Source organism: Sinohyriopsis cumingii, chromosome 4 (genome assembly GCF_028554795.1).
Source record: "Sinohyriopsis cumingii isolate HCF-2022 chromosome 4, ASM2855479v2, whole genome shotgun sequence".
NCBI lineage: Eukaryota > Metazoa > Mollusca > Bivalvia > Unionida > Unionidae > Sinohyriopsis > Sinohyriopsis cumingii.
Window position 1 is genome coordinate 136,904,268 of NC_142964.1, and position 16,929 is coordinate 136,921,196.

Here is a 16,929-nt window from a genome sequence, read left to right on the forward strand (position 1 = left end):
CCCTATTACAAATCCATATTAAAGAAGAAAAGAAATAAATGTTGCCCACAACATCTGTATGGTATTATTCGTTTTTAAGTCATAAGAACACCTCCTTGGTCTTAAATTGACATCAATTACAAATGATCATTGCAGAACACCATTTTACAAAATACTTTTAAATATACAGAGATGTTGCCAGAAACTTTCTTAAAATGAGGTGTCTTCAAACACCTACATCCAGAGGTGGGAAATTAGGGCATAGAATGCAGAATGGAGCTGCTGAGTGAACACATTATTACAAGGTAAGTGTGAATACCTACTTTAAGACGAGCATTTGGTGACTTTATATCACTTCTTTGAGTACAAATACAAAATACTGCACTAGTAAATATCCTTTTCTACTTCTACTGATTGACCCCCTTGTATCTGAATATGGGAAATGGTCTGTGTGACCCCTTTGTTTCTGAATATGGGAATGGTCTGTGTGACCCTCCTGTATCTGAATTGAGAACATGGTCTGTGTGACCTCACTGTATCTGAATATGGAACATGGTCTGTGTGACCCCTTGTATCTGAATATAGGAAATGGTCTGTGTGACCCCCTTGTTTCTGAATATGGGAAATAGTCTGTGTGACCCCCTTGTATCTGAATACAGAACATGGTGTGTGTGACCCCCTTGTATCTGAATATGGGAAATGGTCTGTTTGACCCCCTTGTATCAGAACCAACTTTATTCAAAGTTTCTAATGTTAACCACAGTGTCAATTATGTCTTGTGAACTAAATCCTCCCTCACAACCTGATGTTTATAATGGAAGAACTACTGTAGTGTTAGCCTATTTAAACAAGTTAGGGAACTGGTCTTTGAGGTATTCGAACACATTTTTCTCAAACATGTTAACACCAGGATATTTCTGGATCACATTGTTGCAAGGCTGTATTCAGCCATGTTGGGAGCCTTTCAAGAACATGGGTTAACCTGTGCAACAAATTTCTTTTATGAACTGATTATACTTCTTATATCCATTCCTTTTCTTTTCTTTCCTTAACCAATTGTAGGTAATCAAACACGCATCTTGAAATTTACTCTTCTCTATTCTCAGCCTGCAGTTCCATGTGCTGTGTACAATGATCCAAATATTTTGATATCAGTTTGTGTGATGTCTTCAGTTCATGTTCAACATGAGAGCTTTCCCATCGTTCATGAGCACAGACTATATAGCAGATGATTGTACCATAAATAAATTGGTTATCTTCCATTTTGACATTCATAAAACTCACTGCTTATTATGCTGTATCAAAATCTGTCATAGCTAATCAATGGATCAGTTTGTTATTCCCGTTGAGGAGACAATTTAAATAGAAACCCCTCGATAGTTTTCTGTAAAAACCACAGCAGATCTCAATCACACAGATGTTTGTATTGAAGCACTAAACTGACCTTAGCATAGCTTGAATGAAATCACAGGCAAAATGGATGACTACAACTTAATTTGACAAACTTAATTTTAATTTTTGCAATTAATAAAACCAAAAGAGAAAGATACAGTATGTAATAGTACAACAAATTGTATGACTTTTCCTCCACTGGTTTTGTTAAGTTGCATTATTATGACTCCATGGTCTTAAAATTAGTAACAGAAAAGAGTGAAAAGCAACAAGCTTTGCAAAATTCAACAAATAATTTATTTCCCTAGAATACACAGTGAAAATCTATATTAAAAAAATTAATCCTAGAATTACTAACCCAAGTCCTAATAAATTAAGTCCTAAAATAAACTTTGGTGGTATTCCAAACAATTTCCAAAGCCTGTAATGGACTATAGTCTAGAATGCACTTATGTTCCAATGACCTGAATTACAATCATGTACCAACATTTTGTTGAATCCCAGTAATATAATCCAAAATTTCCTTGTCTGAATTCACTATAATTCCCAGTTTATGTCTCTTTCAATAATACAATAGAGCACTTTGTTATTACAGAGTAGAAAAATTTGAATTAAATAAATGCAGCCCAAATCGAACACTGAACACAGCAATGATTCCACTTCATCGTCTTACAGCACAAATAATTTTCCATAGTAAACAATACTATAAAGCTCTGTTTTACCTATCACAATTAGCATTTTCTAAAAGAAACTATTACTAAAGGGAGAATTCCTTTCTAGTAGAATCTTTTGCTAAAATTATGATAAAGAAATGGTAAACATGGTGTCCTTGACTAACAAAAAGATAGACATATTTACTACTATTGATAATGATCCTTATATTAAACCCGCACTCAGAGAAAACATTAGATATGTAATAGATGTTTACAGAATTAAATAAAAACAATGATTCTGGTCAGGTAGACAATGAACTTGATTTTTGGACAAGGTCAGCTAAAGGGTACATTTCTACTTACCCTGTTACATATAATGAATAAAACAAACCAGCAATGCAAATTTAATATAAACAACATGACAAATGATATTTTTGTGACAAACCAACAATCCCACAGCCTAGCAGCATCTCCAGGAACCATTAGCTTACTGTAGTTTTATTGTATGGAATGAACTCCCCAAATTTATTAGATCAGAAGCAATTCTAAATGTGTTCAAAACAAAATCTTATACCCATCATCCTGAAAAGCAGTTGTCATCAGAAATATTGAAATACATGCACTCCAATTTAATCTGAGATGCATATCATGTACACTTTGTGATGACCTTAAGGAAAAATAGTATATTATAGCTGACGAAGCTACCCTCCTAAAATAAACTATTATTACTATTATTATTATCATTATTATTATTTTATGGTCTATTGCTAAATGGATTAAAAACTGATTTTTACGATAATGGAAGCTTAGTCTAACTCCACAGATGAAACTCTCCTTTTCTATCTTTCATACACACTCACGGGTTCTCTCCCATCTAAATCATACATTAAATTAACTGCAGACTCTTGATTTAAAAAAAAAATCAGTAAATCTTGGACTCGTTAGTTTTATGTTTAAAAAGCACAAAAAGAAATATTTGTTCACCTGTTTACAAGCAATAAGTAGAGATGTGACCCCAAGTAGCTGGAGACAATCACGTGCCACCTGCATTACATCAAGAACCCTGTCAATGATGTTAACCGCCAAATATAAAGTGTCCTGTCCTAACTTCATCTCATGGTGAAGATTGCTGAGCCAACCAATCAAAACGCCTCTTATGCCGGGAGTAACCTGCAATGAGGATTTGTCTAAGACCATTACAATTGTTATATACATGTTGTCCATGGAATATGCATGAATGTCAATGAGGACTTGTGTGACTATTATTGGGACTTTTATTTGTGAGTAGTCATGTGAGTATTATTGGGACTTTTAATTGTGAGTAGTCATGTGACTATTACTGGGACTTTTAATTGTGAGTAGTCATGTGACTATTATTGGGACTTTTAATTGTGAGTAGCAATGTGACTATTATTGGGACTTTTAATTGTGAGTAGTCATGCGACTATTATTGGGACTTTTAATTGAGTAGTCATGTGACTTATTTTACACTACTGTCTATACTTGCTTATAAGTTGAATCAAACTGCAAACTATTCAGACCCTAATCCACAAAATGCCCTGGCAGGTATGGGACTGTGCAGTTTGTTAGGAGAAAACAGTATAAATAGTTTGCAAGCACATTATGCTATTGCAGTTCAGCATCTTCGCTCCTTGTAGTTTGACTGGACTTAAAAGTGAGTACTGGTATTTGGTTTTCAGGTAGATGTACTAACTAAACTGAAGTTGTCATTTTTAAATTTCAAAGTAATGACATTACAGATGCCATTAAGTTTCTAATACCTACCACATGTAATACACAATTAGTAAAATGTAAACCAAACAAAATTTGATGCTTGAAATGACATAGCTGAATGTAATACAATGCTACAAGTCGAGAAGAATATATACTCACCTGTAAGTCCAACTGCAAACTGTACAGACCTAGATCTGCTATCACAAAGAGCTGGCAGATCCGATTCTATGGACTGTTTGTGAAGAGTAATAAGCAGAACAGACATAAGCCATGATCTTCTGGTGCCTTATGTGACCAAAGATCAGGATCTAAATTGTTTGCAGCTTGACTTGACTTATAAGCAAGTACATACGGTAGAAATTCACTTCACAGCTCTCAACTCCATTCCAACTACACAAAATTTCCATTGCATATCACTTTATCAAAAATGAAAATCACGTGCAAACTGAATGAGCTAACATGTTCAAAGAACAAGAATTCTCTGCCACTTCCAAGTTATGAATTCTGTCAAGCTGACTTAAATGAAAAACAGCTAAAGCCAGTGAAGCATAAAACGTTGGTCATTGAGACCAACATTTCAATATAGAATTTGTATTTGCTAAGGGTCACACAACCCTGCAATCAACTGTGAACCATCAATAAGTCAATTACATCTTTCCAATACTTGATTTAGGCACTGTACTAAATCCATATCATTATTATTATTATTATTAAATGTTTGTCTCACTAACCTACTTTTGCTGGAAGGACAGTTTGCCAAATACAAAACATCTTCACACATCAGCAAGCCAAACAGATGAAACTGACCTAAAAAAATGATTTAAGGTATAACTGACCGACAAGCAAGGACAACACAATATGTCCCTTTCACAGTTATGGCATGGCATACACAAGTTTGAAAAATTCATTCACTTCTTACCTCTGGCTGGTTGTCCAAGCAAGAGGGTGCTTGGTATTTCTCTTCAATGCTGAGTCTGTGCCGATATATGTCATCCATGTATTCCTCAAAACCACTGTGGTCTGGAGATTTGAATGGGCATGACAGAGTGCCAAGGGTATCATGGAATGGTTTCAAACATGGATCTTTCTCAGGCAAATCTAGAATGTATTCCAAACACTGGAGATTTAAGCTCTCAGTAAAACCAGAATCTCCCAAGGCGTTAGTAACGGCAGTTACATCTGGGGTCCCCACTCTCAGAAGTTCCTGATTTTGAAAAGCACAAAAGAAAATTTAAGCTAAAATACATTCCATTAACTGAACTTTAAACAGGCAGATATTTTTCCAGAAAATTCAATACTGTGATTTCAGACAACAAAAAAAACATTCACTATACACATAGTCAAACACTTGCCGAGTTAAAAACATTAATGAAAATAATTTGTAATAATAAAATCACACCAGCATGAAAGGTTTTGCTAAAGTAATTAACATACAACATGTCACAAAAGTAATTCACTGCCTGATTTCTAACTGCATTTATTGCTAATTCTTTCTTTTATAATTAGTTCACAAAAGGGATAAACACCTCATAATGGACAATAATCACTGCAGAAAAAAGAATGATGCAATTTTATTTGTTACAGATTTTTACCTGTTAGTATACTTTTTAAATATTCTATTATTCAAAAGATGAGTAAACATTTAATAATTCTGTTAAATTGTAAGACCCACACTGTTCTAGAAAGTATGGAAACATCCAACCCTAACCTATTGTGTGTGTGTGCGTAAAGGGTTTATCGGCAAATGTATGTCAAATTTATGTATCAGAATAAACGCATACGAAAAGAGTAATGTATATATATATATATATATATATATATATATATATATATATATATATATATATATATATATATAACTCTCAATCCCGCTTATAACGCGGTGTCCGGCGTGGCTCCCGATTTGTTCCAAAGAAAATATATTTTAAATATCTTTAAAATATGCAGAACGTTAAAAAAATTAAGATAAGAATTGGTAAATTAAATCTTGATACATCGCTTGTTTTATCATCGAAAATGGTGATTAATGCCCGTCAAGATATAATCCATATTGTGAAATAAAGTTCTAAATAAGATATCATATATTATGTAAAAAAAAATGATAAACAGTTGTCAATACACTATAAACAGTCTGGTGCAATAGCGATCAATGAAAACTTCTGGTAAATGCTAACAGGTGACAACAGAGAGTGAATAAACACCAATTAAATGTCTTGCTATGTGAAAGTCACGTTCTAATCCTTTAATTCCGTTTCAATGTAAACATTATAATCGCAATATATTCTGTTCTATGAAAACATGAAAAGAGTCAATCGACCGTCACATCGAAACCCTTGAGTACTTCTATGAGAACCTAATTACATGCCGGCTTTGTTTTAATCAACAAGTTGGAGAAGTGTTTGTTGCATTTAGAAAGAAAAAAAAACATTTAAAAGAGACCTGTGTTGTTTAATCGCTTTGAATATGTCTTTGGTATCAAATCAAGCAAGGGATGTACAAAGAAAAAATTCAAAGGCATGCAAATCTGAACATAAGTTCTTGTGGTCACTACCATTATCAAAATTCATTTTATTTGACCAATAGAAAATGGTTTCACATTTTTATACGGTGGCTGGAGACAAAATGTTGACTACGTAAAAATCATACAGTTCAGAAATCTGCAGGAGTTATCTCGGCGGCAGAGAAATCAAGTTGTAACACAAAAAAATTAACTGATTTTTTTTTTTTTCAAAATGTGAAGTTACCATGTAGGCTAATTATGTGCGTCGGGTAATTCTGAGCAACGATAGGTCATTTCTGTAAACATTAAATCACCTGTTATTTTTGTTCAAAAATCTATTTTGTATCAAGAAAGAAGGAAAATGATATTCATAAAGTGTACAAAAATATCCCGCATTTCGACTCGAAATGCATATGAAAATGTGATTTCTAAATGTCAACATGAATACCCACTACTCCATGACCTTCTTAAACCGGTAACACAGAAAATCCGATTTGCTATGCATCTTTTAGAATCATACAAATAAATACATTATATAAAAGATGGAAATGTATACCTTAAAACAATACTGAATTTTAATCCAAGTTTCCAATTTTGCAAGAAGTTGTCCCACACGTACAAAATCGTCTGCTACCCAACGTGTCAACTTGCCGCCAGAACATAAATTCAAGTAATTCCCCGACGTATAGTCTGTTTCTATATTCTATAGTAATTTTTTCACCATCAATAAGACGTTGGAAATAATAATAATAATAATAATAATAATGATGAGGACTTTGTATAGCGCCTAATCTTTAGAAGCTCTAAGCGCTTTACAACATTAGACAACACCTATAAGATAAAAAACAATGATATGATTACAAAAACAAACGCCATGAAACTTGAAAAAAAAACAACAAAAAAAAACATGCTAAGAATATTTAAGGTAGGAAACATTATTAGGTCTTTAAATTTGTTCATGCAGTCGAAATAAGTGAGTTTTGAGAGCACTCTTGAATGGGATCACTGTGTCTTTGTATCTAAGTTCAGTGGGCAATTCATTCCACGTTGCTGGGCCCTGGTATGCAAAAGAACGCTGTCCATATGACTTTGTTTTCATAGTGGGAATAATGAGTATACGACTGTCAGAAGAAGAGCGTAAGTCTCTTGCTGGTGTGTACACATGGGTGAGGTCGGATAGGTATGTTGGACTAGAGTCCGTCAGTGAAACGTAGCACAGAGAACAAATGTGTTTGATTTTGGATCGAATGGATAGCCAGTGTAGGGTACAGAGCAGCGGGGAAGGTGTGCTCTGATCGTGGTACTCTAAGTATGATCCGAGCAGCTGTGTTTTGAACTTTCTGAAGTTTCTGGAGCAGATATTGAGATGAACCAGACATAATTGAGTTACAATAGTCCAGTCTTGAAAGTACTAATGAACACACAAGTGTTTTAGTGGCATCAACACATTACATCCTATTCATTGTTGTTTCTCTTCCACGCAATAGCTCATCTTTTTTATAAAACGATGAACTTTACTTTTTTATAAGATCGGTTTAGTTTGCTTAATATCTCTTGCCATTTATTGGCATTTTTACTTTGAATTTTGTAAAAATAGCTATAAACCGGACCTAATTACTCGACTGAACTGCTGACAGAAACAGTCCAAACAAAGTAATGTATTTCATTTATATAGCCCGATGGATAAACATTACATCTTTTTAATGATGTGCGCAGAATAGGCCCACATATCGAGAGTCTGGAAAACACGGGGGTGGTATCCCCCCCGTGTCAAAAATTAATATTATTTTGAACAATATTCTGGTGACAATTGCCTCTTTTCAAATGGTAAGCATTGCTGTATTTTATTTTCGTCAATCGGTCAAATTCGGTATTCGTTTTGCTTCAATATTGGAGACGGAAACCTTAAGTGCGCAGAAATGCCCGACAGCATTGTATATTTGTCAATGCACCCATCCCCGCATCAAGAAGGAAAATAAAACCGATTGCATATTTCATAATTTGAGAACTATTTTAGCTTCATTAATATGCAGATATTTTTTTATACTAAAACTTATCGGCTATCTTAATTTACTAAGCTTATTCCCAAACAGATGCAACATACTGGTTGACAAGAAATTTGACACAAGCATGGAATACTGGTTGACAAGAAATTGGACACAAGCATGGAATACTGGTTGACAAGAAACTGGACACAAGCGTGGAATACTGGTTGACAAGAAATCGAACAAAAGCATAGACTTCAGCGCGGTAAAAAAGTGAATGTTGGATAACGGTCTGGCGATAGTTTTGTTTGTTTTGTAGGGTTTCACGCCATTTTTCAGCACAAGACAGGCGGCCAGTATATTTTAGTGAAGGAAGACCCCGGGAAAAATACCGTATCTCCGGAGTTAATTGCAAGCTTTCTCACATACCACACGTTGGTCATCCATATACTTAAAAGCTCTATAGCTAAAAAAAAAGAAATTCACAAAATATTTATTTCACTATTGAACCGCTTTGACATTAAAGGGAGACGTGTAATATAGAGTGTAATCTATTTTGGTTGGTGGTGGTGAAATATGTTCCTTTTTCAATCTGCGTACAGATAGATCAGTCTGACTTCATTTGTAGCAGAGAATTTTACCTAACAACAACTGTGCTTGGAAAAGACAGCTGCATTTAGAATGCAAAATTCAGCATTAAATATTGGTTCTGAATAACAAAAATGTATATTTTAGGGCAAATTCAGAGCAATCAGAAATTGTTTAAGGTCGCATCAATTGATATTTTCTTATGTCAATTATCATATCTACAATTCTTGGCCAGTTATGATCTTAAATGAGTGGTTTACCAAAAGGTGTATAAAACCATTCCTTTTCTCAACCACCCAGTTTAATCCTGATCTGCGGTGTTCTTGTGCAAACATAATTTTTCTTCTTTTTGTCAGTGACTTTGACCTTTTGACCCTAACATCAATAGATTTCTTTATTTTAAGTACCAACCAGCGAAATGTTTGATAAGCTACTGTTTATACGTCAAGTCACAGTGACCTTGATCTTTAACCTTTCGATCTTGAAATCAACTGGCTTTTTCCACATCACAAATGCAAGGCATTTACAAAGTTTGGTAATAGTACATTGTGGACAACTACAGTATTGTGCGGAAACGAACAAGGAACAAAGTGATGAACGGACAAATTCATAACGCATTTTATATTATATTAAGTATGTTAATGATGTATGTAATTCATGAAATTATATATGTGCCATACTCCATTTTTAACAGTACCAGATAACCATTTATTCTGACAGCATAATCTTACACTCGAAAGTTTGTCAGAAGTTGATACTTTTAGGCCAGCCGGCTCTTATGCGAGTATATACGGTCATATCTTACGTTTGAATATTTACTGACCTCCAAACACATAATACAATTCTGGAAAAACGTACGGCTTCTTCGCGTGAACCTGAAGATTAAAAATAGCACCAGTGCCAAAGTCTTTCACATCGGGTTGATTTTTTTCCTCCGCTCCCCCCTCCCCCAAATCTTAATATAATTAGGTCTTTCTTTTTTTAAATGAAAGCTAGAAGATTGTTTTAAAGTGTAGGGGCAAGAAATAACTGACGTTTACTTATGGCAACATGGATGCCAACAGTGAATATCAACATGTATCAATGTTTCATTCCCATGATAAGCACGAGCTGGGTAAGATATGGATTCGTTCGACCGACAACAAAGTTGTGAGTTGGTTCAACAAAACAACGGAACACGATATTTTGTATATAATTTCAAATAATATGATAGACCGAAAGCGCAATGACGTACTCGTTTTCGTACATCAGAACATCAGTATAATAGGGATCTACTCAATGTAGTGGTTGAGAGTCCGCCTTGGATGCGAGATGTCGCGGGTTCGAACCCCGGTCGAATCATGCCAAAGATGTAAAAAAAAAAAAATGGAATTAGCAGCTGCCTCACTTGGCAGTCAACGTTAAGAGGTTAGTGTTTAGACTGGTCGGCCTTTTGTCAGGATAATGTGACTGGGTGGGACACGACACCACATGTCTGGGGCATGATACCCCAGTGTTACACATCACTAAACTGTCACACTGCAGACATCGTAGCGATATGACTGAAAACTTGTTAAAGTTACGTTAAAAATCCAAAATCTCTCTCGCGCGCACACACACACACACTGAATGTTGTCTGATTAAAATCAGATCTCCACTGTCCTAAGTGAGAATCTGACAGCGAACGCTTAGGAGCATATTCTGGTGACTTTCTGAATTAGCAAATGGAAATGCAACTTTCAGACAAAATAAAGTGAATAAAATTGTTCGGTGCACATTGATGCTCTTTAGCCATACTGATCAGTCTCCCAAACGCGAAGGTACAAAACTGCATCGGACTGGCTAATAAAATTAGCGATTATGTAATAACAACGGTCACCAGAACATGACCCCAAAGTGGTTGCTGTCATGTCTTCGCGTAGGACAGTGGAAATCTGATTTTCATTAGATTGCTCGGAATGTAGACTCGCTTATTCTGCAACCCTTTCGTACTTTCTTCGTGTTATTTCCTTTCACGACAAAATACTCTGAATGTATGTACACGTACCCAAAAACCAACAATATTTTCATACAAAATCCAGGCCATGAAGGTTACTTTGAGATAACGGAAACAGACAATCAGGGAAAAATAAGTCTGCATATTTTGCCATTAAGCCCACGACCAATACTTCAAAATTCTTTGTATTCTATGATATCTCTAATTATGTGACCTACGGCCATACTGTATTCATAGAAAGTATTCCTGTGTTTCCATATATATATATATATATATATATATATATATATATAAAGAGATAGATAGATACACACACACCATTTCATTGTATAATTCTGCGCTTGTGCCGAAGACCTTGTATGAAAAACAATATAGTTCATCCTAAAGCGGCAGCATGTACAAAGCTTGGACATATCAATTGACCATTAAGGAATTTTTTTCTTTTTTTCTACATCTGATCTTAGACATCATCGTAAAGACTCAACGTGTCAGCCAATAGTTCAACTCCTCCAGCAGATGGTCAACATATGACCCATGCACCTGCAAAGTTATGGATGGACGGTCAAATGGTCGTACAGAGTTTATCACAGCATCTCTGATAAAAAGGGTTCTTATTCTAAAAGTACCCGACTCGTTCTCCTCCCCCGCAAACTATGCCTGTAAACGCTCCCGTGTCATTATGAAGTGATCGAAAACACTTCCCGAATGTTTTAAAGTATCAAATTCTATAGAGTGCGTCTATCATTTTATATGAAAAAATAGAAAGCGAGTAACTAGGAACAGACGGAGGAAAAATTCGCCGTACAATACTTCTTACATGTTCTGGGAAGGAGGGGGGTGGGGTCTAACGACGCTCTTAACATATTGACTATATCATGCAGGAAAGATGGAAGGCAATCGCCATTTCCAAGGACAAACTGAGGCAGCCGGTCCGTGCGAGTATCAAACCCACGGCCATTCGGTTACGAATATGATGATCAAAATATCTAGGCAACCACGGCTACCAATTCAAGCAAACATTAATATTGTCTACTAAAAATATATTTAAAAAAAACCACTTAGCATTTTTCATTACGGAAAGATTCCACTGACTAAGGCTTAAAAGTATACAATCAAATTTCGCTGATATAATGGCAAAATAAGCATGAATTGTACAATGGATATCAATGTCACAGTCACACTCCTTCAAAAGGTATGCCAATGTTGACTGAACCGAATAAGGTCTACAGTTTCTTTAAAAGGCATACAAATATTCTGGTTCAACTGTCCTCATGCATCTTACTTGTGCGACAAAAAAAAAAAAACACCCAACCACAATGCCTAAAATTCCACTGCATACTGCCATCCTCATTTATGTGACCTACAACCTTTTCTCAAGGTTAGATACTTGGGACACCCAAAGGCATCTGCGTATCAGATTTGGTCCGGTTTCATCAAACCATGCATAGTTTAAATGCTGATATCCTTTGTATATTTAGACGCCGATTCCTTCAGTAAATGCAAAGTTTCCCCCCTGTGACCTTCAAAAGTAGGTCTGAAACCCCAACCCAATCATATCCTGGAACCTTCTCAAGGCAAAATATCCAAAAAGGACTGGTTTGGTTCAATAGTTTCGAGTATCTTGCTTTTAAGCTCAATGTGAGCACCACTCTCCAACCTACTTTTACAGTCCTTCTGTGGGTGTGGGTGGAATTTTCTAACCAGAATATATATTGCTTTCGATTAATCTGATCGGGAAGAAAGTTCTCTTTGTTTTACAAAATCAGATCAATAGTGTACGTTTTAAGCTAATTCGGCGCCGGACTTTTAAAAAAATCCAAGCCCATTAACCCTCTCCCTAAATAAAACAATCTGATCCAATGGTATCTGTCTCATAAAAATGGTTAATTTTTAGACCATACTGCAAATAAGTTGCTTGTATGCTGGTGTCGTTCAGTTAATACAAAGTTGTCTTCCTGTGATCTTGAAAATATAGCGTCACTCACCAGAACCTAACGATATTGTGACCAACTCGGAAGTATTTAAATTTCAAATTTGGAGTGGCTCTCTTACTTTTTGTATGGAAGGCTGTCGCCTCTAAAAGTATGCAATTAAAACAAAATAAGTGAGTTCTGGGCTGAAAGTCCCTTGTTTTCACATTTCCAAGGCCTTCTATAGACTGCAATCTTTATCAACAGGAAGATCCCCTAACGCGTCAAGACTACGAACAATTTTTCTCTCATCACTCAATGACCACAAATATCACAACATCACATTGGCATCACAACCTTCCAATTGCATGAAACTTCACAACTGTCTCGCTTTTCCTTGATGTGATACTGTAGAGTAACGTCAATATTTTACACCATAAAATACAAATAAAATGCAGGGAACTACTTCCCGGTTTTATCCCTGGATCAGCCGAAACAATTCTAAGCCACATTTCATACGTGCCCTTCCGCTACATTACCGACATAGAAACATTAAATGGCATCTCGAAACAAAGAAATGATCCCTTCTCAATGATTCCATTGTCCAAAATATTAGCCCCTGTCACGAATATTTAATACTGAAAGACAAGACTTATCATAACCAATCAACACCTTCGAATTAAACAGGTACTCCGTGTTCGTTTATGTGGCTCTTACCCGATCTGAGCTACGAAACTAATCCATGCCATCATAACATCTCATCACATTGCTGTACACCATAACGTCTGCTCCTAAAAGTGGCTAATTACTCTGGTTTAGAAATATTTTCCTAGTATCGATTTTTCATAAACAACTAATCACTGAAATCTAACAAATCTATAAATGGGGAAGCAAATATACCCTAAATTTATTAGAGTGCATTTCAAATAAAGCAAGAAAAGCGCAAATAAAACGAGCATGTTTGCACAATAAAAAAATTTAAGCTGAGTTATTAAGATTATTGCTTGATAATCAAATGAAATAAACGAGACACGTATGAAACAGAAGCACTGTATTAAGTAAATAGCGGAATACAGTAAATCTATTTAAAAAAACACAAGAAGGCGTTTGATGACCGAATCTGAGGAGGAGAAAAAAAAAACTCAAAAGAAAGCCGACAACTAGGCACCACTCATGCAAGGCAGCAAAAATTATAAATAAAATGAATACAATGGAAATAAGAAATAAAAATAACCACTTGCAAAAGCAGATATTAGGAGAACAAAAAAAATGTCAGAAGACAAAGTAAAATGTCAATGAAACATTCAAATGCCCCCCACCCCCAATAAAATGACAATGTAACAGCAGGTGCTGTAAGGAAACAAACATGTGCATCGATCATTGTCAAATGAACGAAATCACAGTCAAATAATCAAAAAAGAGGGCGTACCTAAATTGTAAGCTAATATTATTTTTGTTTAGCTAAGAGCACAAGACATTTGACCATGGCGCATCCAAAAATCCAAATGATATAACCAACGTTATAAGGCTATTGAATAATGCAGCCGATTTGTTGTCACACGCCATAAGGAAAAAAGTGACGCAAGTGCGGTCGACACTATCAATACCGAGTACTGCAATATTATCGACAACGGCTACCACACACAGCATCCGAAAGTTACTTCGAAGAGTTTTCAATATAAGTAGGTTCAATTTGTTGTGAGATTTTCCGTTTTCATTGGACTCCATTCATTGCCACCTCATACAATTTCAACGAGTAAGTTCAGTTAATTTTTGGCCGTGGTTTATTGATATCCTGGAAAGAGAGAGAGAGAGAGAGAGAGAGAGAGAGAGAGACTATAATATGAACTATCCCCGCACCCCGGTTTTGTTTCGCACACTGGCCGTAATCATAATATTGCAATAAACTGAAATTTCATTATAGGTGACTTGTTTATAGCCCTCAGAGTCATGATGTTTTTAAATCTTCAACCTCCGTTAATTTTATTTGGCTATAATATATCCTACTTAACGCAAATCTTCAACCTCCTTTAATTTTATTTGGCTATAATATCCTACTTAACGCAAATCTTCAACCTCCATATTTATTTGGCTATAGTATCCTACTTAACGCAAATCTTCAACCTCCATATATTTTATTTGGCTATAATATCCTACTTAACACAAATCTTCAACCTCTATATATTTTATTTGGCTATAATATATCCTACTTAACGCAAATCTTCAACCTCCATATTTTTTGGGTGGCTTTAATAAATTCAAATCTTTCTCCTCCATAGCTGAAACAAGTCCAAAGTGATGTGAACTCTTGTGTTGCCGGCCCAAATATCAACTAAGAAATCTGATCGTTTCCGAGAGAACTAGCGCCATTCCTGGAGTTCTACTCGTACACACAAATTTATTCAGATTACATACATCACTTGTATGCAGGGACGTCATGGGGGGGGGGGGGGCAGGGGGGCATTTGTCCCCGCCCACTCCGAATTTGCATGTTCTGTAAAATTGCTGTAGCCTATATACGAAAATTAACAAGCCCGTTAAGTTTTGCCCCACCCTCGCCCGAAAAAAAGTTGAAATGACGTCCCTGAGTGTAAGTACAGTCATATGACAAAGGCAGTTCAGTCGACTCGTACTGAACTGCTTGGTTCAGGTTTTAATGTCATCATCTTGTCAAACCGATTACACATTTCTGCTAATCTAAATATTTGTGTCCATCAATATTGTAAACAGATACCGCCCCGCATTAGGATAAATTGTTAGATTTTCAACAGATGTGTCATTCTCAAAAGAACCGTTACAAAATCTATTATTAATGGATAACGGAGTTGACTGAACAATAGTTTCAGTTCTAGAGAGAAGACTAAAGAATTTGCCAATAAACTGGTGTTCATCGATGTATCGAGAAGGAAAAAATATATATAAACTTCGATGGGGTATAAACAATGAGCAAGAGATTAATTTTCGTATTTCTATGAAAACTTGAGATAATGAAATTACAGGTGATCAATCAGCAAAGATAATTATTTCTTATATTTTTAATGGATGTCAAATTGCAAACTTTAGAGCAAAAATCATTTTCAAAATTCAACAATTCATGTCTTACTGAACGGATACATATTAAGAAAATTAAATCAAGCACTCGAGTCCAGTTAACATCACCATGTAAAGGCGATATGCTAATACATTTCGTCAACCATTTGGTACAAAGGGTATAGAGTGGCCGAGTGGTATAATGCTCACGCCTTTTCCGATCACTGTCATCTTGCCTCTGTCCGTCTGGGTTGGGCATCCGGCTCGGCCAACGTGGGTATTTAAGAAAGCTTGTCAGTAGCTTCCGTAGGTCGGTGGTTCTTTAAGGGGCTTTCCGCTGTTCTTCCTCCGCCTGTTATAATGTCTGACATGTATCGTGTGATTTAAAATGGCGTTGAACCAGAGCAATAGAACAATGAACACAGCAGTAGAATTCGTGTACACTGGGGTTTTCCCCCCCAAGTTCACCAAACAGAATGGCCGTCATGTACAGCCAGCCCATCAGGTGCTAATATTGGCGTTAAATCCGCAACAAGTTTCTCGCTCACTCCTCTCACATTTTTAAACAACGAATTCTTGACAAAACAGTATCTTTTACACAACTTTCAATCTATTGCGCAGTTAAAATACACAAACAATAGCGCATTTATAATAGACCCAACAGGGCTGAACTGTACTGCCATCTATGTGCAACATCAGAAACGAGACGCTTGAATTGTCACCTATATCTAGTGAGGCACACAATTCACTTTTTCTTTCAAATATATCCTAATTATATCACCTTCATGATTCTTTTGAACAGGACTTTCTTAAAACTACTCAACTTCCGCAGAATAAGTGTAAAAATTACCTTAAATTATTTTTAAAACTGTAACCTCTCTGTTCAGTTCAGTTCTGTTTGTTGTTGTTGTTGTACGGTTTAATGTCATTTTTCAGCACACGATAGCTATACATGCCAGCCAGTATTAATGGTGGAGGAAGAACCCGGTAATCCCCGGAAAGAACCCGACCCTCGAGAAGCTACTGGCAAGCTTTCTCACAATCCCACATTGGCTGAATCCGCGATTCGAACCAGCGCAGACAGAGGTGAGATGGCAGTGATCCATAACGGTGAGCGCTTTAGACCACTCGGGGCCCCAGTTCTGTTTGTAGTGGAATTAGAAATACTAGAATGTCAAGATTA

General features: G+C 35.9%; 1 protein-coding gene across 1 annotated transcript in view; it reads right to left on the reverse strand.

Moving 5' to 3' along the window:
- LOC149802155 (cyclin-O protein A-like) overlaps window positions 1-16,929 on the reverse strand; it is a 28,974-nt gene that overhangs the window by 6,067 nt on the left and 5,978 nt on the right. Inside the window, exons 2-3 of the mRNA XM_089954395.1 lie at window positions 4,678-4,962; window positions 3,009-3,194 (exon numbers count right to left, since the gene is read on the reverse strand). Of these exons, the coding sequence (XP_089810521.1) occupies window positions 3,009-3,194; window positions 4,678-4,962 (471 nt within the window). The remainder of the gene's footprint in view (window positions 1-3,008; window positions 3,195-4,677; window positions 4,963-16,929) is intronic.